The following is a 27,965-nucleotide window of genomic DNA, read 5'->3' on the forward strand; positions in this document are numbered from 1 at the left end:
CGCCTTCTGTAAATTATTAAAATTGTTAACATTTATTGATTTGCAAGTGTAAGTTAAGTAAAAACATACTAATGCCCATCAGGGCTTCCAGGTTCTGGGGGGCCCAGCTGAAGCTCCTTGTCCCTGTACCGTGTAGGTGGACCAACTGAAAAACTGAATAAGAATCAATATGAATTGTTTCACACATCCACTCCAGGCGGAAAGGTGGTGTAGTGGTTAGCGCTGTCGCCTCACAGCAAGAAGGTCCGGGTTCGAGCCCCGTGGCCGGCGAGGGCCTTTCTGTGTGGAGTTTGCATGTTCTCCCCGTGTCCGCGTGGGTTTCCTCCGGGTGCTCCGGTTTCCCCCACAGTCCAAAGACATGCAGGTTAGGTTAACTGGTGACTCTAAATTGAGCGTAGGTGTGAATGTGAGTGTGAATGGTTGTCTGTGTCTATGTGTCAGCCCTGTGATGACCTGGCGACTTGTCCAGGGTGTACCCCGCCTTTCGCCCGTAGTCAGCTGGGATAGGCTCCAGCTTGCCTGCGACCCTGTAGAACGGGATAAAGCGGCTAGAGATAATGAGATGAGACATCCACTCCAAAAACGAACATGGAAATTTGAATTTCCCCTGAAACTCAAAGTCGAGTACTCTCTCTCAACCTGAATGACCAGTTACATTACATGACATTTTTAATTATTGGTGCATTTTATTTTAATGCATGTTTCTCTCTCTCTCTCTCTCCCCCAAAGTGGCATTCGGGCCCCTTTATGCTTCAGTACACAGTCCCTGGTAACAATAACCATGGTAACAGACAGTACGGTCCTGATGCAGTGACAGGCTGCCAAACAGAGAGTCGAGCTTTTCAGTCACACCTTCCGGTCACCCGTGGACTAAAATCTATTATAGCAGAACCGGATTCTCAAAACAGGTTTATTCAGGGATTTCACGGTTTCACGTCCAGCTGCCCAAAGGATGCCTGCTCATTAGAGAAGGAACATTCCACAGAAAACGCCCTGCTATGTGGAAAACAAAAATAGGTAGTCCGGCCTCCACATTTAAAATTTTTTTTTTCTTAAATCTAACTCAAGGACTTGCAGTAGGGCCAAAACATAGTTGGTTAATCCATGGAATCAGTTTTCTTTTCAAAGCTAGTGAAAAGAAAAATTGAACAAAATGCTTCAACTTTTGATTTTCTGACCTTCATGACAGAATGCCAAATTCACAAATTTCAAAAGCTCTGACTCATCTTTGTTAGTTGTATGCTCGTGTTGGTTGGACTGCCTTGTCCACACATGGACTTAAACATCGGCATGTTCTCGTTTATGAATGTACAATCAAACCGGAATGTCTGCACACCCCTTTCACCTTTTATTACATTACAGACTTATTCTACAATAGATTGAGTTCATTTTTTTGCCTCAAACATCTACACACAATCACTAATAATTACAAAGTGAAAACAGGTTTTTAGAAAATATGCAATTTTATTTTACTGACAAAAATAGGTATTTTAGGGGTTACACAGGGGTTATAGCTTCAATGCGTCTTGGGAAAGAAGCTACGAGCTTGGCACACTTGTTTCTGGACATTCTTCTTGGCATATCCTTGCAAGCTCCGTCAGGTTGGATGGGCAACATTGGTACAAAGCCATTTTCAGCTCTTTCCACAGATGTTCAATTGGATTCAGGTCTGGGCTCTGGCTGGGCTACTCAAGGACATTCACAGACTTTCTCCGAAGCCACTCCTTTGTTCTCTTGGCTGTGTGCTTCGGGTCGTTGTCATGTTGGAAGGTAAACCTTCGCCCCAGTCTGAGGTCCAGAGCATTCTGGAGCAGGTTTTCTTCAAGGATCTCGGTGTACTTAGCTGCATTCATCTTTCCCTCTATCAGGACTAGTTGCCCCGTTCCTGCTGCTGAAAAACATCCCCACATCATGATGCTACCACCGCCATGCTTCACTGTAGGGATGGCATTAGCCAGGTGATGGAGCGGTGCCTGGTTTCCTCCAGATGTGATGCTTGGTATTCAGGCCAAAAAGTTCAATTTTGGTTTCATCAGACCAGAGAATCTTGTTTCTCTGGTTTGAGAGTACTCTAGGTGCCTTTTGGCAAACTCCAAGCAGGCCGTCATATGCCTTTTACTAAGGAGTGGCTTCCGTCTGGCCACTCTACCATAAAGGCCTGATTTGTGGAGTGCTGCCTGGATGGTTGATCTTCTGAAAGGTTCTCCCATCTCCACAAGGATACGCTGGAGCTCTGTCAGAGTGACCCTTGGGTTCCTGCTCGCCTCCCTGGCCAAGGCCCATCTTCCCCAGTCACTCGGTTTGGCCAGGTGGCCAGGTCTAGGAAGATTCTTGGTGGTTCCAAACTTCTTCCATTTATGAATGATGGTGGCCACTGTGCTCTTTGGGACTTGTAAAGCTTCAGCAATTTTTCTGTACCCTTCTCCAGATCTATGCCTTGGCACAATCCTGTTTCTGAGGTCTGCAGATAATTCCTTTGACCCCATGGCTTGGAGTTTGCTCTGACATGCACTGTCAACTGTGGGACCTTATACAGGCAGGTGTTGGCAATCCCCAATCATGTCCAATCAATTGAATTTACCACAGGTGGACTCCAATTAAGTTGTAGAAACATCTCAAGCAGTATCAGTGGAAACAAAATGCACTTCAGCTCACTTTTGGGTGTTGTATCAAAGGGTGTGCACACTTGTGTACATATATTTTACATTTTGATTTTTAATAAATTAGCACAAATGTCTAAAAACCTGCTTTCACTTTGTCATTATGGGCTATTTTGTGTTGAATTTTGTGACAAAAAATGAACCAAATCTATTGTAGAATAAGTCTATAATGTAATAAATCGTGGAGAAGGTGAAAGGGGTGTGCAGACTTTCCGGCTTGACTATATTTTAGGTCTGCTTCCATCGTCCCTTCAAGTGTACTTTTGTCAAAAAAAACAAGTATGGGCAGTTAGTCTTCATTTGCAGGATCTGTTCTTACTTTCTGTTCCAAAGGTCTGTACTGAATTGGGAAAAAAGGCATTTAACCTCCTAGGGCCTAGCGGTCATATACGTGGACAGCACTTTTTAGAAATTCAGAACAAGAATCCACATATGTGGACATACTTTTTCTCAAAAAGTACATCTTATCAAAGATGATGCTTAGTTTTTATTCTAATCAGGTTCTAATAAGCCCAAATAGCAAAAAGAAATAAAAAATGCATGTAAAAAAACAGCTTGGGTCTTAGGAGGTTAAGTTTTTTGCGCCCTCTGCTTGGAACCAATTACAAACTGACCTGAAACTTAAGGAGTTGGTGTCATTACACGTATTTAAAATGATTTTAAATGATCTGCAGACAGAAACATCCAGCTGTAAATGACATTTTGTCATACCGTAACCACTTATCCTGTGCAGGGTCGTGGGCAAGCTGGAGCCTATCCCAGCTGACTATGAGCAAGAGGCAGGGTACACCCTGGACAAGTCACCAGATCAGGAGGAAACCCACACGGATATGGGGAGAACATGCAAACTCCGCACAGAAAGGCCCCCGTCGGCCACTGGGCTCGAACCCAGAACCTTCTTGCTGTGAGGCGACTCTGCTAACTACTACACCACCATGCCGCCTCATTTTGTTATACTGATTTTTAATGAACTTTTGTTGATTACTTTTAAATTCTCTCTTCAGTGTGCAACTTATTTTGGAAATTATTTCATGTTTGTGTGTCTGGATGCATGTTTTGGCTCTATGCTTTGTTAACTGTGCTGCTGCCAGTCTTGGCCAGGACGCTCTTGTGAAAAAGATCTTTAATCTCAATGAGTCTTTCCTGGTTAAATAAAGGTTAAATTAAACAAATAAAAACTGTAAATGACGTGCACCACATGCAGAGGAATAGGTTCACTGGGATCAGAGGGCAATGTCATGATCTCATCACGTGTTGTATAATATTCGAGTTGACCCTGAGAAAATTAAGTACCGTACACGGCAAAGTCTCAAGGTTAGCAGCTCACTCATCCAAACTGTAATAAATCACGGAGATCATCTGTAGTGCACTAACTCTGCAAGCCATAAAGGCAAAAAAAAGTCATGATGTTTTATCTGTATGCAAACATAATGCTTGGTAATATTCTATGTTGGTCACTCTGATAGTTTACAGTATAATATCTACAATCCATACAGACAAATCTTCCACTCCATAGTGAACATACCAGGTGAGAATTTGGCATTATTCAGAATTCAATACCACTAAATTACAAACCATAATATACACAATCGTCTCAGACAGTTCATGACTGTTAAGAAACCATTAATCGCTTACTTACAATTAAAATCTAACCCTGAGCAAATCAGGATGATAGTTTCAGGTAGATCTACTGATTACACACACACACCAGGCAGCACTGAGCTCTAATCACTCTGCCATGAAAGTTTGGCATAAGAGGATATAATCCAGTGCATAATCTTAGCCTGTCTTCCCTTGGCAGAGTGCATTTTCAAAGTCAGTGCTCAGTGTGAGTTTGAACACCTCCCATTAGGCCATAGTGAAGTATTAATAACTCTCAGCTGGGAGATAACACTGCCAGTGTGCACGTAACCCTGCCAGGATATCACATCACAGCTCAGCAGAAGAGGATCAATGTCTTTCTCGTGTGCCAGGGGTCAAAATTTGAGATCACACATGCTCATACATATAAAAAAGACTTGCCCTTTATTTCAAATTATGTCTTTCATTCATTAGACTGAAAGAGATTTTAGAAAATGCTCGAGTTTATGAGCACCACCATGATTTATTCATCTTCAGCAGTGTGGGAAATAAGGAATTTTAAGCAGACTGTCACAGTGAAATGTCTGTCCATCCAAATTTCAGCCTGTCCGAATGACGGGCCAAAGGCCCGGAACAATGAGGCTGGGGGTTCGGGGCCCGCCTTTGGGCCCTGGAAGCTACGTTCACACTGCAAGGCTTAATGCTCAATTCCGATTTTTTTGTGAGGTCGTTCACATTAACAAATATATGCGACTTGTATGTGATCCTCAGTATGAACAAAAAGCGACCTAAAAGTGTTCCGCATGCGCATTGCAGGATACGATGACGTCACACGCAGTGAGCATGGCCAGTGTTTACGGAAGTAAAACCGCCCGGTTGCGGTATGACCCATCCAATCTAGCTTGAATAGCTGCATCCCCCCAAATGGAAATCAGCTCCCTAACATCTGCGTCCTTCCATTGAGAAGATTCAGAACCTTCACAGCCCGAAGTGTCCCTCGCATTGATGTCATGCGCAGGGGCGCAGATACGTTTTTTGAACTGGGGGGGACAAAAAACTGGGGGGGACAAAGCTGCCAGCAAACCAACCCCAACCCCGATATGCCTGTCAAACTTGTTGTGGGTTACCATAGCAACCAAGCTCGAGCTCGCAACCTGTGCAGTCTGCGCAGCTCAACCAACCGAATATCAGTCTTTGTTTTATGTGAGTTGTTGCAACTATGTATGTACTGCCGTGCACCTCAATAAACCGAATGGTAATTAGTCTTTTGATTTTTCCGTGAGGTTTGCCTTATGCAAAGAAAGACAGCATAGACGTTTTTTCCTCCCTATAAGTGGGGGGGACTGAACGAGGTGAATTTAAATCTGGGTGGGACGAGTCCCACCCTCTATCTGCGCCCGTGATTATGCGCCATGTTGTTGTAACTTTTTTTGAGAGACCCGCCGCCTACTTCAGCGCAGAATAGTGACGTTTGTGGCTTGTTGATGACGTGTAAAGTCGGATGAATGCGACCTGGCGGTTCAGACTGAAGTCGCATATGAAAAGAGCGGATAGGAATCGGAATTAGGACCACATATCCAAACGGCCTGGGTCGGATTTGAAAAAATCGGATCTGTGTCGTTCATATTGTCAATAAAAGATCGGATACAGGTCACATATGGGCGAAAAGATCGGATTTGAGTCACTTCAGCCTGCAGTGTGAACGTAGCCTAAGATGCCTGGAGATGCTTCTCAGCTTTTTCCAGGCACATTTTTGTGGTCTTCAAAGGCCAAATTACACAAAACCTTGAATATCATTTACAAGAAAAACATGCTTAGAAGTTTATACCCAAGGAAACAGTAGCGCACACAGGTCAGTTCCATATCTAGAAAAAAGTATGGGGGGCCAAGAATATTCCAGTTGGTTACAACTTACTGGTCCTCATTACAGGATATCGGTATTATAACAACACTCATGAAACATTATGTCAACAATGACTATTTTTTATACTATGGTTATAATAAGTCTATAAGAAATTTAGTAATTAACAATACAACTATTCTTACATAGAGTTAAAATTTTGAGTCCGAGATTCCAAGTAACTTAACAAAATTGCTTAAAATGACTCAGAACTAGACATGGTCATATCATTTGGCATTCAGACTAAAATCTGCGGGACTAGAACTTAGAAAATAGAAGAAAATTCTTTTAAACTCTATTCAAATATAAATCTACATCCTCCAAAGCATATGGCTGTGACTGTCATTCTTATTATGAATTAAAAAAAAAATGCACATAATAATAATAATAACAACAACATAACCTCTGATTGGCAGTTTGGCACTTAATATTGCACTGCAAAGTTTAATGTAAACTGAACTCTTTATCACCTGACTGGATCAATCAGATACCGTCAACGAAAAACACGAGTTCAACTGCATTGTGCAATCAAAACAACAGTGAATAACGAGTGTATTATTATTGTCTTATTTAGTGTGCTACTAGGGGGAGAGGGAGTTGCCTGTAAATTTGAATTTTTAAATCCTTGCGTGCACGATTTTAAATCCCTGCGTGCACGAGTTAGGAATTTTTAAATCCCTGCGTGCACGAGTGGCTGGAGCTAGGGCTCGTGCTAAAGCTTCCCATGATCCACGCTCGCTTCTGACGTCGGATCGGGCCGAGCCTGGGCTGGTTCAAAAGGGCTCAGGGAGAAGGATGTACCTGTAAATTGTGGTGGGGCTAGGACTTTGGGTGGCCGAGTTATGAAATTTTAAATGCTAGCTCGAGCCAGGGCTCGTGTTAAGTTTTTTGGGGGCTCTGGGGTGAATAGCAGGCCAAGCCACGGTCATAGTGGGCCATGCCTGTGCTGTTTCGAAAGGGCTCAGGAAGAGGGAGGTGCCTGTAAATTTTGGCGGGTCTACGACCTTCGGTGGCCAAATTACGAATTTTTAAATCCCCGCACATGCAAGAGGCTGGAGCCAGGGCTCGTGCTAAAGCTTTCCGCGATCTGCGTTCGCTGCGGACATCGGATTGGGCCGAGTCTGGGTTTCTTTGAAAGGTTTCGGGGAGAGGGAGATGCCTGTATATATTTTGGTGGGGCAAGGACTTTGGATGGCCGAGTTATGAATTTTTAAAGTCGGCCCGCGGGGGCCCCCGTTTCACAGACCGTGTTACAACAATGTACTCGCCTGGTGTAACATTTAGAAGAAGATTAGAAGTAGATTAGACCTGTATCTTTACAATTTTTTCATGGGCCATCCAGGTTGATGCTTTTGAAATAGAAACGGACACATTCGAATTATTTTTTAATCGGCCATCCGGTCCAATGCTTTTGAAATACAGACAGACAAATGCGAAAATTACCGGTCAATGTCCACCAATCCGGCCTTATTTCCCACACTGTTCAGTAACCACTTCATCCTGGTCAGGGTCTTGATGGATCTGAAACCTACAATGGGAATATTGGGTGTGAGCCAGGAATACAATTTGCAATTTTGGTCCATCATAGGGCACAGTGCACGTGCACACGCACAATTACCAGTGCATTCCTTATTTTTAAGACCATACCACATTGTTGATTTGGCCACTATTATTGAGAATTCCCATCAGCAGCTGCCAAATCCAAACGCAACACACGGAATCAACCTCGGACATGTTCTCTCCTTAATTTGTCATGAAATAATGATGAACTAGGCCATGAAACTGCTCATCAATCCATTGTCCAATTAATTTTGGGCCTCAGAAAGTGACTGTCAAAAAAGGCTTCAATTCCTAAAAGGTTAATGCAATATTTTTGTTAAATCTCTTGAATTAAAGCTGAAAATCTACCCTTCAAGCACATCTTTATTGCTTCATTTCATGTCCATCGTGGGGGTATATAGTGCCACAACAACAGATACGGATGCAGGTATATGGAGCTTTACGAGAATTAGCAAACAAAAGAATAAGATGTAATCTGAAGCAGTGTCACAGTCTAGGCAAGGGTCAGGTGATCGACAAACAACATGAACTAGTGCAGGCAACAGCAGGACGTGAAAACCAGAAAGACAATTCAAAAGCAACAGCTTGGTATAGACTGGTACAGAAATACAGCTCATATTTCACAACGAGTAAGTGGAGTGAGAATCCTTAAGTACTGTGATTTGTGATCGAGTCCAGGCGTATGTGATCGGTAATTAGGCGAGTATGAACAAGTCTGTCATGGCTGTGAGTTTTAGTCCTCAGTGGACATGTTTGTCGGCCATGCTGTACTCTGGGAATTGTAGTTCTGATGCGTTGATGTAACATACAAAGGCAAAAATCACTTATCCAAATACTTATGGACAACTGTACAAGCCATAACATTATAAGCACTGACAGGTGAAGTGAAGTGAATAACACTGATTATCTCATTATAGTGGTACCGATCAAGGGGTGGGATATATTAGGCAGCAAGAGAACAGTCAGTTCTTGAAGCTATGCATGGGGCATGAAGCCTAGCCTCAATGTTCCAATCCCACAGAAGAGCTCCTATCACACAAACTGCTGAAAAGTTCATGCTGGCTAAACCAGAAAGGTATCAGCGTTCATTTTTTCAGAAGTTTGTATGACAGTAGCTCTTCTTCTGTGAGATTGGAATAGGGCTGCGTACCGGTACTGTGTACCGGTACTGTACCGTGAAAATCGATTCGGTACAGGTCCAAAATACCGGATCATGAAGTACCGGTACTGTACCGATATAAATTTACACCAAGTATCTGCTTATTTTGTGACTGAAGATGCGTAAATCCTACCACAAAGACGAAAATTTAGCACTGGAAAAGACGTAAAATGCCGCGCTGAAACTTGAAATCGGAGCCGTCTTTGACTTGAGATCCTCTCGCCACAGTCTCACGAGACATTGCGAGAGCTTGGCTGATCCAGCATTCTGATTGGTCAAAAAGACTCAAAAGCAGGTCAGCCATTTTTCCTTTGCTGGCATTGGCAGCCTTTGTTGCTTTGTGTAATTTTGCCGCGTAAGTTAAAGGCCGCGGACTGCGCGTAGTCTGTAGTACTCTAGTGTAGTCACTTCTCGCTGTGAGACAACTTATGACTTTTTGTCCCAAGTTAACTATAGGGTGACTGAGAAGTGAGGTAGGAAACCTAGTTATGTTCGGTTTTCTTTGAATAAAGATACTGACAAGTTGTCAACAGTTTATTAAATGTTTCTGTCATTATTGAAGAAGTTCAGAAGAATTTGTCAAATTGTTCAGGTACAGGTCCGGACCTGTACCTAAACCTCTGTACCGGTACCTGTACCTGATGTTACGTTTAGGTACGTAGCCCTAGATTAGAACATATGGGCAAGCCTTCGTACCTCATGTGAAATCAGTGAGCTTTCGACACCCATGACCCTGTCGCCAGTTCACCGGTTGTCCTTTAGATCCTTGGGCCACTTTTGGTAGGTACTAACCACTGTATCCCAGGAACACCCCACAAGATGCATCATTTTGGAGATGCTCAGACCCAGTCATCTAACGATCACAATTTGGCCCTTGTGAAAGTCACTCAGATTCATACACTTGCCCATTTTTCCTGTTTCTAACACATCAACTTTGAGAACTGACTGTTCTTATCTTGCTGCCTAATCTATCCCACCCCTTGACAGTAATGAGATAATCAATGTTATTCACTTCACCTGTCAGTGGTCATAATGTTATGGCTGATCGGTGTCTAGCAACTACACTAATTGGACATTTACTTTTCTAGGTATTGAGTTATTCAATTCAGCTCGATTTTATTTCCTTAACAAAACAAGCCACATGTAACCATGGCAAGTAAAAACTCCCTGACCTGACATGAGGAAAAAAATCTAGAACCCAGATATCCCACCTTTTCTGTGGGATACCAGTTAGTGGGATTATAAAATGTTATAAACAAACACTAGTAAATCTGTCGGATGTTCAGTATGAGGAAGACTGTGAATAAGAGTCCTGGGATGAGCACAGGACAATCTTTATGAATACAGCAGCAGTCCTTATGTTCCGGTCAGTATCCAGGTGAGATTAGGAAGATTATTCCCTGAAGCAAGGGTAAGACTTCACTATTAATGGCTTTTGCAGTAGACAGTGAGTCAGAAGTACTCCATGCAATAATAGAGCATCAGAATGACTCAGACATGGGGGTTTTGTTTTTTTTTTTTTTTTGAAAACACACACAGTTATAAAACGTGTCCTTTACCATTCAAAAGGACCTGACCATGAGATTGTTGTTAACTGGATCTTTCATTTGGTGGACCATTTCTTTTAAATTCTTGGGCAATTCTGCTGTGCATCTGGTATGAAACACTCATACCAGAATCACGCACACCAGTCAACACAGCAATATCATTTCCACCATCAGAATAGTTCACCAATCAAATATCTTCTCAGTGGTGGAATGTTTCCATTAAAGGATGGGGTAGAGGAAGCTGACAAACTGTGCAGTAATAACAGATGAAATACACTGAGGCTACATCCACACGACAACAGCAACGAGATTTTTTTTTTTAGCGGGTAAAAAAATATATATATATATATATCGCGTCCACATGGGCAACGGATCAGTAAAATATATCGGGTACATATGGCAACGCAACGCTTGCTGAAAACGATGCAATACACATGCCACACCTCTACATGCGCTGTAAGACGGTCCCATCAGAGACACCAGAACAATACAAGAAGTAGGACGCATGCGCATAAACCCCTTCTTCTACTCGGCGTGAAGCACTCACAGGAACAAGCACACAACAACAAGAAGAAGATGGCTGCGACTACGCGAGGAAATCGTGCCTTCTGTGTGTACAAATTAGTTTTATTAGTGTGCATAGTTTTATATAACTTAATTTTCTTATTGTGTGTGAACATTTTGAAAAGCAGTCTTATCCAATTAAAAAAAAAAGAAATTCAAGAAATGGTTCAGTTACTTGTTTATTTCAAAGAAAAGCTGTATACAAAAGTGAATGCAATGCAGTGGTTCATACAAAACAGTCTGTTGAAGGGTCTTCTGACCCTTTTCCCCTCTGCCTCCATTATAGTCAGGTAACTGTTGCTTTGTGTGGAAGGCTGGACTTTCTGTTCATCAAAGCGGGTGTAAATTGTCTGTCTGGCAGGTCAGTCAGGTTAATGTGTCAACAATTTCAAAAGATTCTTATCCAATAATAAAGATTCTTATCCATTGTTGCTGTTGTTGTTACGAATGATGCGCGCGAGAGTGCTGCTTGTTCTAGTCATGTGGTTGTGATGTCATCGTAAACAAATCCGTTCTACTCATCCAGACGACTTCGCAACGGCGCCGTTGCCAGATTTTTCCACTCTGGAACCCGTTCTCAAAAAATATCGTTTTGGGGCACCCAAAACGCCGGTGCCGTGTGGACGCCAAGCCGAAACGATAAACAATTTTATCAGATTCACCTGAATCCGTTGCCGTGTGGACAGGGCCTGAGTAGCCTGCCTGCTAGGATTACCTGACATCAGGCTTGTAGTACTTGAGTCCAGGACTCTGACTCGATTCCGACTCGTGACTTGACTTGGACTCTGACTCGTGCATTAACTGCATTCGGACTCGTAAACTGGAGACGAGGCTTCGGATTTTTTCTTTATTTTTTGTAACATGCCATAATAATTTGGTGTAAGAGATTTATATTTACATTAATTTTTATACTAATTTTGTGCACATTCACCTGTTCAGGAACAAACTAACGTTAACGGCATTAAAATGCCTGGAGAGACGCCCCTAGGATTGTCCGCTTTGCTAATACAGACTTCTCGTGCAGTGGGGAAAAAATGCACTGCTATGTGTTCCATATGTAGAAGAACTGTCAAGGAGACGACGGGGACAACCTCGAACTTCAACCGTCATTTAGCGAGACTCCACCCAGAGAAGGAAGTGACAGGCTATGTTCATTCCTCTGTTTATAGCGGGCTTGCTTGCTTGCTGAGCGATGAACTAGCTAGTGTTAACCCACTCATGTTATTTGCCCTGTTGATAGTGGGCGGGGCTTGCTGAGCGATGAACGAGCTTTTTATCTGTAGCCTGTTAACTAAAATGGGGGAATTGAGCAGTAACGTTACTCCAACACGGTAGCAGAGACACTTTCACATAAAGGCAGCAACAGCTACCGTCAAATGGTGCGGATGGAGTCTTGTTCTTGGACTTGACTTTAAATTTTCTTTAATGACTTGGACTTGAACACTGGGGACTCGAGACTGGACTCAGACTCGAGGTTTAGTGACTTGACTACAATTCTGCCTGATATACTTGCAAATTGGTGTGTATATTTAACAGTTATTCCATGAAATCGAGTTGTACATGAGCTAACAGCCGACAAGGTGCATAGCGCCAAGTTGGCCATAAGCCATGTACAACGAGATTGAGTGGAATTAATTGTTTTATCATATCCACATTCACTTGATTTTGAGAAAGAGAGCATTTTTTTATTTTTGCAAATATTCGATAAATAAAAACTTTATGCAAAACGTCCTCCAAAATCAGTTCAGCTTAGAACGTAAACAAACCGGTGAAATGACAGGAGCAATTTGTGAAAAATGCTATAATAATAATTCTTGAAAAATAAAACAAAAGATATGTTCTTACCATCAAATATTTTCATTCCATATTTTGTTGCTTTTTATTTTTTGGGGTTTTGTTTTCGAATAGAGTTTTTATTTCATCCTCGGTTGGTTCAGCAACACATTCAGCCATTTTGTTTTTCTCCACTCATGGTATATGAGTGGATAGCCTAGTTGTAGAGTAGCCAATCAGAGCGCACGATTGCTCATATCCAGTGAATGTGGATAGAATAAATAAAGTTAGTACAGTAGTATTTGTCCTCCTGGGAGACCCAGGGCTTAAGAGACACTACAATAATTATTCACTTATAGTATATTGAAATCAACTCATCCCTCAGAGGAAAGCTGAACACAAGAAAAGAAAGCACAGTACCTGAGCGTAAATGAAGTGTTTCGTTGTTGCAGAAATCAGTAAAGCAGCAGTTGCGTTTGGACACATCTTTAGAGCTGTAGCAGAACAGCTGTCCCTTTAGCTCGCTGGGGGACAAGCAGGACTTTACAGCCTCCTCCTTCCCATTGATGAGCATCACGGAGTTCCAGCATGCACCCTCAGCCTCCGTCTCACAGGTGTGATTTGCACACAGATGACACACACACTTAAGTGCTGGAAACACACAGAGAAAAATAACTGGTTGTTAAAATTCCAAGGAGTCCCACATTTCCACTACCCGCTCACTTCTCAAGCTATTATTTACAACTAGCTAGTGGTCAGAAGCCTTGGTTTGAAAGTGTACAAAGGCATTTAAGATGTTAATGCAAATTAACACCGTTGATGTGATTTTCCAAATATACTATATCAGAAGGGGCGGCATGGTGGTGTAGTGGTTAGCGCTGTCGCCTCACAGCAAGAAGGTCCGGGTTCGAGCCCCGTGGCCGGCGAGGGCCTTTCTGTGCGGAGTTTGCATGTTCTCCCCGTGTCCGCGTGGGTTTCCTCCGGGTGCTCCGGTTTCCCCCACAGTCCAAAGACATGCAGGTTAGGTTAACTGGTGACTTTAAATTGAGCGTAGGTGTGAATGTGAGTGTGAATGGTTGTCTGTGTCTATGTGTCAGCCCTGTGATGACCTGGCGACTTGTCCAGGGTGTACCCTGCCTTTCGCCCGTAGTCAGCTGGGATAGGCTCCAGCTTGCCTGCGACCCTGTAGAACAGGATAAAGCGGCTAGAGATAATGAGATGAGATGAGACTATATCAGAAGTCCCTTTAATAACACATGGGGTGTTTGTCACATAATTCCCGGCACAGCTCATAGTGCTACAGTGCACATATCCTATAGTGTTTGTTCACATAACATGTTAATTTTGGTTTAATATCTTGTCTCCTCCCTCGTCTTGTCATTGGTTGGCCTTCCTTATGAGTGATTATCATTTGCACCTGTTTCCCGTTTACTGCTGATTAGTCCATGTACATAAACCGTTTTTCCTGTGTTCATCACGAAGTGTTCACTCAGAGTGCCTTACTTGAGTTTACCAAGCCTTGTATTTCATGTTATGTTGTCTTGCTTTTGCTTACGGTACGTCACCTCGTTTGCTGATCGCCTGGCCCACAGCCTGTGCTTACGTTTAGATCCTGCTTGATGATTTGGAATTGTATGCTTATCTGTTCCTGTTGCAAATAAAGTTCTTATACTGTGAATGTATCCAGCTCCAGCCCCTTTTCCTGACAGAATACGTCACCTTTATTATGGATGCATTAGTTGAGCGGAAATGGTGCAATGCCAGGATCGCCATGTCGGTGCTCGAGTCCATCAAATTTCCCCAATATATGTGGATGGAACTCCCAGCTCCCAACAACGGTATCGAAGACCCTCCAAATGAATTCCTACTCCAGAGCCATTACTATTATGGAAGTCTGGTGGAACCCAAGCCAAGAGGGAGTGGGTGGGTGAGATTTCTGAGGTCCCGACTCACTGGGCGAGCAAGTACCTGGTTGGCATGAAACACCATTGACTAAGGAACTCCTCAGAATTCACTGATGTCTTTAAATGGGTGTTGCGGCAGACCAGACATGAGGGTCACCAAGAATTTTATTTGGGGGGAGAAATCTGTGAACTAGCCAAACCTAGTCAGCTGCACATGAGTTTGTGTATGGAGAGAAGGGCTGGAGATGAAGGGAAGATGAAGGCTTCAGCCAAAGTCATTCCAGAGGCCAGCAGGGTGGCCTCGAACCAAAAACTCACGCCAGAGGCCGACAGGGCAGCCTCCAACAAACTTGCCATGCCATGCCAGAGGCCAACAGGGCAGCCTCCAACAAAAAGCTCATGCCAGAAGCCGACAGGGCAGCCTCCAACAAAAAGCTCATGCCAGAGGCCGACAGGGCAACCTCCAACGAACTTCCCAGGGTAAAGGCCAACAGGGCAACCTCCAATGAAACGCTCACACCAGAGGCCAACAAGGCAGCTCCCAAAAAACTTCCCATGCCAGAGGTCAACAGGGCAACCTCCAAAGAATAGCCCATGCCAGAGGCTGACAGGGCAACCTCCAATAAATTTCCCATGACAGAGCCCGACAGGGCAACCTCCAACAAAATGCTCATGCCAGAAACCGACAGGGTGGCCTCCAACAAAAAGCTCATGCCAGAGGCTGACAGGGTGACCTCTAACAAAAAGCTAATGCCAGAGGCTGACAGTGCAGCCTCCAATGAACTCCAAAGGCCAACAGGGTGGCCTCCAATAAACATCCCATTCCAGATGACAAGGCAGCCTCACCAGCAAATCCTGGACCTTTTTGGTAATACAGTAATTTCTAGCTTCACACTTCAGGTCTCAAGAGATAACAGTTCTTAGAAGCTTGAAGAGCTCCACAGCCATCACAGTCTCTGGGGTGCACCACCAATAATGGTCAGGCTTCCCAATGTGAGTTACCCAAGCTTTACCTGCTGCCTTCACCAGTAAGAAAGCTGCAGAGCCAGTTACAGGTAGAGGCAGGAATGATGATCTGTGTAAATTTCAAATGATGCCGATCCAGAATTGAGGTCCACAAATAGGACCTTACAATAGATTCCCTGGCAGTCCAAAAAACCATACCTTCCATTGTCCTCTTCTTGTTGCTCCACAACTAATTGCTAGAAATAGACACAAAGATGGGTATAATCTGCTTAACTTCAATCGTCATTAGCCATCTTGTGGCCACTAGCTGACTGAGTTGTGCTTTTTCCTGTTGTTATGCAACAGGATCCAGGATTTTAGACTGCAAGTAAATCTGGGTAAGGCTACTTAGGTTAACACTGCTAATCTCAAACTGCCCCACTCACACATGTCCTGCTAAAACTATTTAAACTCTCCTGCTTTCAAAGAACAATCCAGAAAACAGGCAAAATTCTATGCCACAGAAGAAGGTAGATTCCAGTTATCCACTGCCCAAGAACTGCCTACTTCTGAAGAAAGAGACAATATGACCGACATGTCAGGCGAGCAACCACAGACCTTTTCCCCATCAGCAAACATGAGATTATCTTGTTTACATATCAATAACTGCTTAGAAATCTCTTTAATAAATTCTATAGTAGGGGGTCTGTGAACATTTTTCAGCCCAGTGACTATAGCTTGCTTCGAAACAAGTCACCGTGTCGCAGTATTCAAAAGCTTCTTTTGCCACTGAAAATGCCTGCATGGAAGTGTGGAAAGTCAATCAGATTATAACTCTCCTGAATCTCGTGGCCAGAAAAGTATCAGAAATATTTAAAATGCTCCATGGCCTATGGGTTAGGATTAGAATGCATCATTTGAAATCTTCATATTGACAGTATAATAATGGCACAGAAACAGGGGAAATGAGACCAAGTTGTAAATAATATCTACATTTTCTCAAGTAGCTCAGTAACTTCCAAAGAACCAATTTTGTACAACTGAGATTACACTTACAACCACAGATTGAATTTCCATCACAAGAACGGCAACACTGCATCACAACTTGCAAATTCTCAGCTGTCAGAAAGCGAGTTTCAAAGAATGCGAGTACCAAAAAAACCAGAACATTCATACAAAGTCATCTCAGACATGGTGAATATTGGGTTCACTTGTCCCGGTAGAAGTAAGAGTAACTGCAAATCAATACAAAGTTCTTAAAAGCTGGAAATAAAATCTGGTAAGGCAACAGCAGCATAAAAATTCATCCAAGATAGATGTTAAAACCGGCCAAGCAAAATCCTTCAAATTCTGCAAAGATTTTTTTTTGTCTCAATTGATTTCCTCTTGTAGTCTGTAGAAAGCAAGGCTTCCGCAGTTAAAGAAAACCCTGACTATGTTTCCATCCACATCAAATGTTTTTTTCCCCTCTTCATTGCTTCATAAGATGCTTGCTATCCGACAGCTTACACTTTAAATACATTAAAACCCAGAAGAAAGTGGCCGTGAAATTTCCAGCATTCATTTCAGCTCGCTTTTCTCAAATCATTTCTCAGCACCATGACCAAAAAAAAAGACTTTGTAGTCTTCAAAGTCTTCAAGCTAACGTCCTCCTTTGGATACACTCAAAGACAAAAAAATAAGGTGAGAAGTACAATCCATCACCCCACAAATTCAAGCACACTTCATAAAACAAGAAGTCAGTGGAATTTTAGACTCATTTTTTTCATTTTCATATACTATTTAAATAATATTGGCCAACTTTGAGTGGTCTGTCACGGGGTTCTCAACGTTTTCTACTGTAAGGCCCACCTATTCATACTTATAACAAGTCAGGCCCTTTAAAAAAGATCCCCAATTATTATGGCTCACCTATTCTATTAGAATCTAATAATCTATTGTAAAGTGTATTACTGGGATGCAACATCACTCCCTGTTACAGATGGGAGTCCAGGAATTAAATAAATGCAATAAAAGCAAACTGTTTTTAATTGTAGGTATTGTATTTAAAACTGTACGGATGTACCAGAAGCCAAACCACGCATGCAGGTCGTTCTCAGTCAAAAGGGATTAATGATCCAAAAGTGGAGTCTGGTCCATTAACACAAGAACTTATGGCCATGTTTGTGTACAGCAAGCAAGTAAGTTATTAAAACCAAGAAGTACACTCAAAAGAAGTGGATATAGAAACCACTCAATGGGATTAGATCCTTACACGCTAACAAATAATTATTTTTTTCCTGCAAGTTGGAAAATTATCCATTTGTTGAGTTCCCCGGCATCTCAAACTACCTGGTGCAGCAGAAATCATTCTACGTGGACAAACAGATGAAAACCTGGAAGAGCATGGAGGTGTACAACTTTTTATATGTGGCTGGATTAAAGATTTGGGGATCAGGCAGTGTTGCCAGATAGGAAATATGCAAGTATCGTACCAAAACCTCAAAATTATCGTTTTTTGTGAGAAATTATCGTACACAAACAAAACGCATACAATCAGGGCTTTGAACCGGTTCAAGGAACGAAAACCGGGAACTTTTTCTATTTCACATGGAACAGAAATGAAACCAGAAACTTTATTATTTTTTATGTTCCGGAACAGAAACGCTTATTAAAAATAATGGTAACCGGTTAATACCGGTTTTTATTTCGTTCCTCAAAGTTTCCGTAGCCTACAAATAAAAAAGTCATTCTTCTCCTGCGCAAGTTTCTATGACCCGCTGGGGTTCACTTCCTGTGTGACGTTCGCTGACTGAATGGAGAGAGCGGGAAGGTGGACTACTATCACGTCTCCACGTGATAATAAGTGAGTAAGTGCATTACTGAGTGTCTGAGCAAAGAAGAGCCTGAACGTTGCAACCTCCCTATTGGCTGTTTGTAAAAATGTATCATCAATTGTTGCCCTTCCCACGGGAATCATCGCGGGCTCGAGAGACGAGACCTGACGAGTTAGTTCGTTGGTAGCAGAACAAAATGTCTGGACACAAATCGGGTTTTCAGAAAAGGAAAGAAAATAAACGGAGGGTCGAAAATACAAAGGAGGCAGAAAATGCAAAACGAGTTTTAAGGTAGGACAAATGGTTACTTTTCTGAGGCAGCCCGCCGTGGCTGCAGGCTTTCAGTTGTGTCAGTGAATGGTTACTTTTCTGAGGCAGCCCGCCGTGGCTGCCTGCAGGCTTATTTATTATAGCCCATTAAGTTAAAATAGTTGATATAAAATGTTTATAGTTATAGTTATGTGATGGTTGTCCTGATTTAGACTGGTGTTTTTTTTTTTGGGGGGGGGGGGGTTGCGCGATGTTGCACCCGGGTCCAGATTAGGGCAGAACCGGCCCTGGCTACATTTCAGGTGTAGTTTGTTTTATGTATGTATGTACTTGCATAGATGTGTACTTGGTCTTCCAATATGGCGCCTAACAAAATCTCACGGCGCGGTGACGTCATGCGGTAGCCCTCTATAGGGCCTGACTAGCCTTTGGTAACACACTAAACGAATCATCTTTCATTTTTGGCACTTTTTCTGTTTGTGTAGATGGGAAGACATACTGAGAATCCAAATCGCCAACATTTGAAATAATAATTGTTTTGAATTATTTCTTGTCTTATTTAATGAAGGTTGTAATAGAATTAGCCTACATTTGGCTTAAGCTGGATGAGACAGAGACATAATTTTATAGCCATTTGTTAAACAGCTGACAGGGAACGTAATTAACCGTTCCGGGAACTAAATTTTTTTGTTCTAACCGGTTCGGGAACGTCTATTTAATGGTGGAACCCAAAACCGGAAACGTTAAAATTCCGTTTCTGTTCGGAACGAACCAATAGGAAAAAAATTCTGGTTCAAAGCCCTGCATACAATATAGTTATTTTAGCTGTATTTTAATTTCCAAAGAATATTACTTAAATTTTTAAACAGTGATTCGCAATATTCCCGTAGTAGAGGGAAAACTATGACACAAAGAGAAAGTAAATGCACAATTACCGTAAGACTAGAAAGATTCGAATTTCTCACAGCCACATTGTGCTCTGCCATGAAGCCTGCAAGCTTGATCTCTGCACTCTTCACAGCCTTGTCTAATTTTTGTTTTTCAGGTGGTTTTTGTAGGCAGTGTGCTATTGACTTCTGAGATGGTGCAAGATTTTTCTTTTTTTCTGAATGCTTCTTCGACTTGTCGTGGTTTCTCAAAACTGTGCTCTCTGCTACCATTTGAATGTTGCAACAACGGCAATATGCCTTAGCATCATTTCCTGGCACAGGTTTTAGCCATCCGGAAAATTTAGGATCTTTCTCCCACTCTGTCCGGCAAGTCTGTGGCCTGTGCTTACTTTTCCGTTGCTCTTCGGATGCTGCCTTTCTCTTTGCGCCTCCACTTTCATCCTCCCCTTCGTTTTCTGAACTCATTTAGGCACTTTTCTTTTTACGTCTCTTTGTCGACAGTTTCTCTTTTCTCGCTTAGCTGCTAGGCTCAAAAGTTGTGTGTGGTAATGATGCATACATTTCTATGGCTACGTGTACGTGTTTACGTGGTTACGTGTGTGCGTTCTGTGTCTGTCTTTTGATGGCGGCTGAGTGGAAAGCCTGCGAAATGATTCTTGGGGGTCAGAGAGAGGGATGCGTGTTTGGACAACCAACTGAAAACTTTGAAATTATCGTACATTTCAGATTTTTTCCCCATTATTGATCGTACATGGCGGCACGGTGGTGAAGTGGTTAGCGCTGTCGCCTCACAGAAAGAAGGTCCGGGTTCGAGCCCCGTGGCCAGAGAGGGCCTTTCTGTGTGGAGTTTGCATGTTCTCCCCGTGTCCGCGTGGGTTTCCTCCGGGTGCTCCGGTTTCCCCCACAGTCCAAAGACATGCAGGTTAGGTTAACCGGTGACTCTAAATTGACCGTAGGTGTGAATGTGAGTGTGAATGGTTGTCTGTGTCTATGTGTCAGCCCTGTGATGACCTGGCGACTTGTCCAGGGTGTACCCCGCCTTTCACCCGTAGTCAGCTGGGATAGGCTCCAGCTTGCCTGCGACCCTGTAGAAGGATAAAGCGGCTAGAGATAATGAGATGAGACATTAAAAAAACTTGAATAAAATATAGTAACTATGCTACATATATTAAATATATTGCACAATAAAGGATTTATAGCAGCACATATTCCGGATAGTGAGGTTCTTGTCCAGATATATATGGTTGGGGATTATTTAAAGTTCTAGGAGTCTGATAGCTTGGGAAGTGACTTTTAATTAATAAAAAATACAGGAAAAAAAAAACCCTCACTGAATTAGAAGGCATGTCCAAACTTTTGACTGGTACCAGGCTTGTAGTACTCGAGTCCAGGACTCGGACTCAAGTCCGACTCGTGCCCTAATTTTAAGGACTCGTGACTCGACTTGGACTTGAGCACTGATGACTCGGACTTGGACTCGTACATTAACTGCATTTGGACTCGTAAATTGGAGACGAGGACTTGGATTTTTTCTTCTTTTTTTTCCTAACATGCCATCATAACTTGGCATAAGATATTTATATATACATTAATTTTTGTACAAATTTCGTGCAAGAGTGTCACACCTGCGCACCTTGGCGCGTGCATCAGATAGACTCTCGGGCGCGATCCGGACAGCATGCGCGCCAAGTGGACTCTCACGCACGCCGTAAACGGTTTCATACAGTATAAAGGCAGCAACAGCCACTGTCAAATGGTACGGTTGGGGTCTTGTTCTCGGAATCAACTTAAAATTTTCTTTAATTACTTAGACTTGAACACCGGGGACTCGAGACTGGACTCGGACTTGAGGTTTAGTGCCTCGACTACAACACTGACTGGTACTGTATAATGTAACTATGGAAATCAAAAATAACACTTCAAGGTTTCTAACAGTACATGTTTAAAAAAAAAAAAAAAACACCCACACAACAGGGTCAGTTAAGGCCACTCAAAACACATCATCATAAAAATCTGCTCTACTGGGAATATTTCTGGGACTGCCAGTTGCAGCAATAATTTTTGCAATAACCCTTGGTATAGGTTTGAGTTCAGCTTGAGAAATAAACACTTCAGGGAAAACTGACGACTTGATTATCTGAAGACTTGACAACAGGCGTTTGCGAAAGACCCCAAGAGCTCCTTGTTCGTTCAGCAAATTAATTAAATCATGCCACAAAAACAGGTTGTGCATGTCCAGTTAACTCTCATAACTGTTCTGTTCCCATTTCCCACCTAATCATCGTTAGATTATTAATGTAGTTAATAATTAACTTAAATTACTTCAACAAGATGAGTAAGTCCATCTTCATTTTATAAAGACAGTGGAAAAGCTGGGTCTGTCTTGAACATTAACTTCATAAAGAGAACTCCGAATGTAAGAATTAACATGTCAAGAGCATGAAGAGCACTATTAATATATGAAAAGCTGACCACTACGGCAAAAATATCAGCTGTTTTGGAAAAGAAGAAGTGATTTAAAAGTTGGAGGGAAAATGCAGTAAGCAGCACAACAGATGTTTCGCCAGACGTTCTGAAAAAAATAAAAAGTTTTAAAATTTCTCAGTGCAGATTTAAATCTGGAAGTTTTAAAGACCCTGGGTGATCTATACTTAGGCAAGGGTAGTGCTTGGATATAATGGGTTACAATAGTGATGCTTCATTTTATCAGGCATTTGTGGTGTCATGAAATGAAGCTTCATTACCCCCTGGTGGTCTGGTGTATACCTGGGGTAGGGGTCATGGAGTAGGAGGCATCAACCAGACCAGTATAAGAACTGAAGGCACGTCATCTGTGATCTCATTGTTCTGTCACAAAATTATTATTATAAAGAAAAAAAAAAAGTCATTCAAGACGTAACAAACCATGGACCAGCAGAAGGAAAACTTAAGAACGAAGAGACACAGGAAAAGCCAGAGACAATATCGTGTTTGACCATAAGGAGGCATTTTTCTCCAAAACATCAGCCAATGAAACGGAGTCGTAAACATGCAGAATCAAATTCTGATTTTTAAATAAATAAATAAATAAATGAAATCATCCACCCCTACCAATAGTCGATTCTATCTGAGGAAGAAAAAGAAACTTGAAAACAACCCATTAAGAAAACGAGAAGAAAAATAAGTAAGAAAAATAAAGCAAGATGGAGGTGGAGACATAGAAATTGAACCCCCCCCCCAAAAAAAATAAAAGAAGTGATTGGGGGGGGCATCACACATCCATCCATTATCTGTAGCCGCTTTATCCTGTTCTACAGGGTCACAGGCAAGCTGGTGCCTATCCCAGCTGACTACGGGCGAAAGGCGGGGTACACCCTGGACAAGTCGCCAGGTCATCACAGGGCTGACACATAGACAACCATTCACACTCACATTCACACCTACGGTCAATTTAGAGTCACCAGTTAACCTAACCTGCATGTCTTTGGACTGTGGGGGAAACCGGAGCACCCGGAGGAAACCCACGCGGACACAAGGAGAACATGCAAACTCCGCACAGAAAGGCCCTCGCCGGCCACGGGGCTCGAACCCGGACCTTCTTGCTGTGAGGCAACAGCGCTAGCCACTACACCACCGAGGGGGAACAATAATTAATTAATCATTTCAGAAAACACCGAGACACAGAGTGTTTCAGAACTTGTGTTTCACTGCAACACTTAAAAAACAAACAAACAAACAAACAAACACACACACACCACAACTCCGAAACAAAGTAAAGTATCCAATACAAATATCAAATATAAACTTCACTACAAATCTCATAAAAGCCAGATTAGAAAAGGGACAAGAGGTGACGCTTAGTCTCGTTACCTCATTACACACACTTAACTCACTGACGAGCTGATCATCAGCGTTGCATTCAAAGCAGTACATGGACAAAAATAGCAAGTGTGTATTTACAACATATTTGTAGTATTACACTGGAGCTGCAAGAGGTCTTGCGAAATATTAAAACAAACTGGTGAATCTCCGTCTATCTAGTATGAGAACATTGCACTTTCTCCCAGCTATTTTGTGTTCTTCTTCTCTCTTGTCTAGCACTGTTGCCAGGTCGGGGTCCATGTGGACCCTATTGATCCACGTCATATTAACTGGAGCATAGTCTTACACCAGATACCCTTATTGCCACAACACTCCAACCATTCACACACACACACACACACACACACACACACACACACACACACACACAAGCAATTTAGTTAGCCTAACTGCATGTCTTTGGACTGTGGGGTAAACCGGCAGCAGACACAGGGAGAACGTGCAAACTCCACACAGAGACAGCTGTAAAGTTCGAACCCAGAACCTCTCTTGCTGTGCTAACCACCGCACCATCGTACCACCTCGCCGATGTGTGTTTATCCTCATATGATCCAAGGAGGACACATCCAGGCCGGACAAACTGATCAGGCGGGCCGGCTCTGTGGTCGGCATGAAGCTGGACTCTATGGTGATGGTGGCAGAGAAGACAACTATGGACAAACTACTGAACATCATGGACGATGCCAGTCACCCTCTGCACACCGTCATCAGCAACCAGAGGAGCCTGTTCAGTGACAGAATGCTCCTTCCCAAGTGCAGGACGAACAGACTCAAAAACTCCTTTGTCCCTCACGCCATCAGACTGTACAACTCCTCTCTGGGGAGGAGGACGGGAAGGAGCAGTAGCCTAGCCTGACAAAAAGCAATACTGGACAATGTGCAATACCTTTCCTGCTAGATTTTTTTTTTTTGTATATGTTAATCTCATCTCATCTCATTATCTCTAGCCGCTTTATCCTTCTACAGGGTCGCAGGCAAGCTGGAGCCTATCCCAGCTGACTATGGGTGAAAGGCGGGGTACACCCTGGACAAGTCGCCAGGTCATCACAGGGCTGACACATAGACACAGACAACCATTCACACTCACATTCACACCTACGCTCAATTTAGAGTCACCAGTTAACCTAACCTGCATGTCTTTGGACTGTGGGGGAAACCGGAGCACCCGGAGGAAACCCATGCGGACACGGGGAGAACATGCAAACTCCACACAGAAAGGCCCTCGCCAGCCCCGGGGCTCGAACCCAGGACCTTCTTGCTGTGAGGCGACAGCGCTAACCACTACACCACCGTGCCGCCCTATTTAATCCTTCGTTTGTCTAATTTTTATTTCAGTTTTATTTGTTATCTGTTTGACATTTTCTTGCTACTGTAACACGTGAATTTCCCCGATGTGGGATGAATAAAGTGAATCTAATCTAATACTTAATTTATCTAGAAGTTTTCTCTATTTATTCTGTAATAATGCTGCTGGAATTTTAATTTCCCTGAGGGAACCCTCCCAAAGGGATCAATCAAGTTCTGTCTAATCTAATCTTATTAGTTCTTTTCCCAGAATTCTTCCTGGATGAAGACATTGTACAATTTCCATAGTAACCAGGTTGCTACCAAGTGGAAATAGTAAACTTATAAATGACAAGGCACACATTACAAGGTTAACAGGTTGTTTTTTGTTTCTGGATGGATGGATGGATGGATGGATGGATGACTTTATTCATCCCCAAAGGGAAATTAGATTATCATAGCAGTGCGGTAAATTTGAATACAATTAAAAAAAAAAAAAACAATGAAATAAAATAAAGTACTGAGGTCAAAATAAAATAAAATAAAATAAAATACTGAGGTCGAAAGAATAAAAAAAAAAAAAAAAAGATATACACATACCTTAAATAATATACACTACCGTTCAAAAGTTTGGGGTCACCCAGACAATTTTGTGTTTTCCATGAAAAGTCACACTTTTATTTACCACCATAAGTTGTAAAATGAATAGAAAATATAGTCGAGACATTTTTCTGGCCATTTTGAGCATTTAATCGACCCCACAAATGTGATGCTCCAGAAACTCAATCTGCTCAAAGGAAGGTCAGTTTTATAGCTTCTCTAAAGAGCTCAACTGTTTTCAGCTGTGCTAACATGATTGTACAAGGGTTTTCTAATCATCCATTAGCCTTCTGAGGCAATGAGCAAACACATTGTACCATTAGAACACTGGAGTGAGAGTTGCTGGAAATGGGCCTCTATACACCTATGGAGATATTGCACCAAAAACCAGACATTTGCAGCTAGAATAGTCATTTACCACATTAGCAATGTATAGAGTGGATTTCTGATTAGTTTAAAGTGATCTTCATTGAAAAGAACAGTGCTTTTCTTTCAAAAATAAGGAAATTTCAAAGTGACCCCAAACTTTTGAACGGTAGTGTACTATGAATATGTACATAGAATGTACAATAGGATGCGAATATTACAAAAATATGATATATAATATCAAAACGGATAATATTCCCACGTCACATGATGATGATTATTATTATTATTATTATTACGACACCTTCAGGAGTGGAGGGAAGAATACAATAATATGATGTCAGTGATGTCAATAATGTGACCAAACCCCATTTTATCCCCATCTGAAGAGAAGTGTTGTTCCTGAGTGATGAGGGCAGTCAGTCAGGGGCATCAGGCCAGGGAAACACACCTGCATGGAGAATACAGTTCTGGGGGAAAAAAAAAAAAAAACTCCAAGGACTGAAGGAAGCCTGGACTCAGCTGACAATCTGAGACATGAACTGCATTTTTTTGTAATTCTTTGCTGGAAGAGAAAGTTCCGGTTCAGGTTGCGTTTGGTGCCCTGCTGTGTTACATAACGTTCAGAACTGCATGGGTTCAGAGTCCTTTTCTAAAGTTTATCATTAAAGTCTTGCAAAAAAACACCACCATGGAGATTTATTAGAGGTCAGTCGGTCCACGAGGCATAGAAAGGAAGCCAGAGAGAGAGAGAGGGAGAGAGAGAGGGAGAGAGCGCAGTCGGTGTGATGAGCGGCGCGGATCTGCTTACCTGCGACGAGCGGCGCGAGCGTCACCGCCAGCAGCAGCGTCGCGCACCTGAGACTCGAACAATCCATGCGCTACATCCGCCTCTCCTCCGCGCGCGCACGCTCGGGTCTGATCGCCACCCCGGGGACTCTCACATCGCACCGCTTCCTTCACTCGGGCTGTCGGTGTTCACGCGCGGGACTGCAGCCTCACCGGAAAGGAAACGGAGCGCGCGCATAAAGGCGCAGTCAGAGACCGGGGGTGTGATCCGCTCCGCCTCCGGCCCACACCGGGATATAAACCGATTAGAGCGCGACACAACACACGCACTCACACCTGGGCTGTGTTTATATACAACCGGTGCTAATAATAATAATAATAATAATAATAATAATAACCTGGGGAGAGTGCACTAACGTCATTTATAAAGCACATTGAAAACAATCAAGTTGCTACAAACAAAACTGACACCAAAGGAGCTTAAGAACATAGTGTGTGAGTAAAAAGGTTGAGAATCAAGTCACTTTTAACAATAAACACTGTCGCAAAGCAGCTTTACAGAAATTGAACGACTTAAAATATATGAGCTAATTTTATCCCTAATCTATCCCCAATGAGCAAGCCTGTCAGTGGCACAAGGAAAAAAAAACTCCCTCAGACGGCATGAGGAAGAAACCTCGAGAGGAACCAGACTCTAAAGGGAACCCATCCTCATTTGGGCAACAACAGACAACATTAACGGTTTTAACATAAAGTCAGTTTCGTTGATGCTATAAACCCCCCACCGACGGAAACCCCAGCGCAAAAGCGTTCACGACAACCGCAGCCCCAAAGTCAGCAAGCCAACCGCAGCCCCAAAGTCAGCAAGCCAACCGAAGCCCCAAAGTCAGCAAGCCAACCGCAGCCCCAAAGTCAGCAAGCCAACCGAAGCCCCAAAGTCAGCAAGCCAACCGAAGCCCCAAAGTCAGCAAGCCAACCGAAGCCCCAAAGTCAGCAAGCCAACCGAAGCCCCAAAGTCAGCAAGTCAACCGCAGCCCCAAAGTCAGCAAGCCAAGCGCAGCCCCAAAGTCAGCAAGCCAAGCGCAGCCCCAAAGTCAGCAAGCCAAGCGCAGCCCCAAAGTCAGCAAGTCAACCGCAGCCCCAAAGTCAGCAAGTCAACCGCAGCCCCAAAGTCAGCAAGTCAACCGCAGCCCCAAAGTCAGCAAGCCAAGCGCAGCCCCAAAGTCAGCAAGTCAACCGCAGCCCCAAAGTCAGCAAGTCAACCGCAGCCCCAAAGTCAGCAAGTCAACCGCAGCCCCAAAGTCAGCAAGTCAACCGCAGCCCCAAAGTCAGCAAGCCAAGCGCAGCCCCAAAGTCAGCAAGCCAAGCGCAGCCCCAAAGTCAGCAAGCCAACCGAAGCCCCAAAGTCAGCAAGCCAACCGAAGCCCCAAAGTCAGCAAGCCAACCGAAGCCCCAAAGTCAGCAAGCCAACCGAAGCCCCAAAGTCAGCAAGTCAA

The 27,965-nt window shown here is 43.0% G+C and overlaps 1 protein-coding gene across 5 annotated transcripts in view; it reads right to left on the reverse strand.

Annotated features, from left to right (window-relative positions):
* Positions 1-26,809, reverse strand: part of LOC132892043 (activin receptor type-1C) — a 106,805-nt gene extending 79,996 nt beyond the window's left edge. For 4 of the 5 annotated variants that reach the window (XM_060930367.1, XM_060930364.1, XM_060930368.1 and 1 more), the window contains exons 1-2: positions 26,492-26,809; positions 13,165-13,395 (exon numbers count right to left, since the gene is read on the reverse strand). In XM_060930367.1, coding sequence (XP_060786350.1) covers positions 13,165-13,395; positions 26,492-26,558 — 298 coding nt within the window. In that variant the 5' untranslated portion in view covers positions 26,559-26,809. Of the gene's footprint in view, positions 1-13,164; positions 13,396-26,047; positions 26,110-26,491 lie in introns of those variants that run through there. The other variant, XM_060930366.1, reaches the window with a different exon arrangement.
* Positions 26,810-27,965: the final 1,156 nt, after the last annotated feature.

This window comes from Neoarius graeffei, chromosome 9 (genome assembly GCF_027579695.1).
Source record: "Neoarius graeffei isolate fNeoGra1 chromosome 9, fNeoGra1.pri, whole genome shotgun sequence".
In the NCBI taxonomy this organism is placed as follows: domain Eukaryota; kingdom Metazoa; phylum Chordata; class Actinopteri; order Siluriformes; family Ariidae; genus Neoarius; species Neoarius graeffei.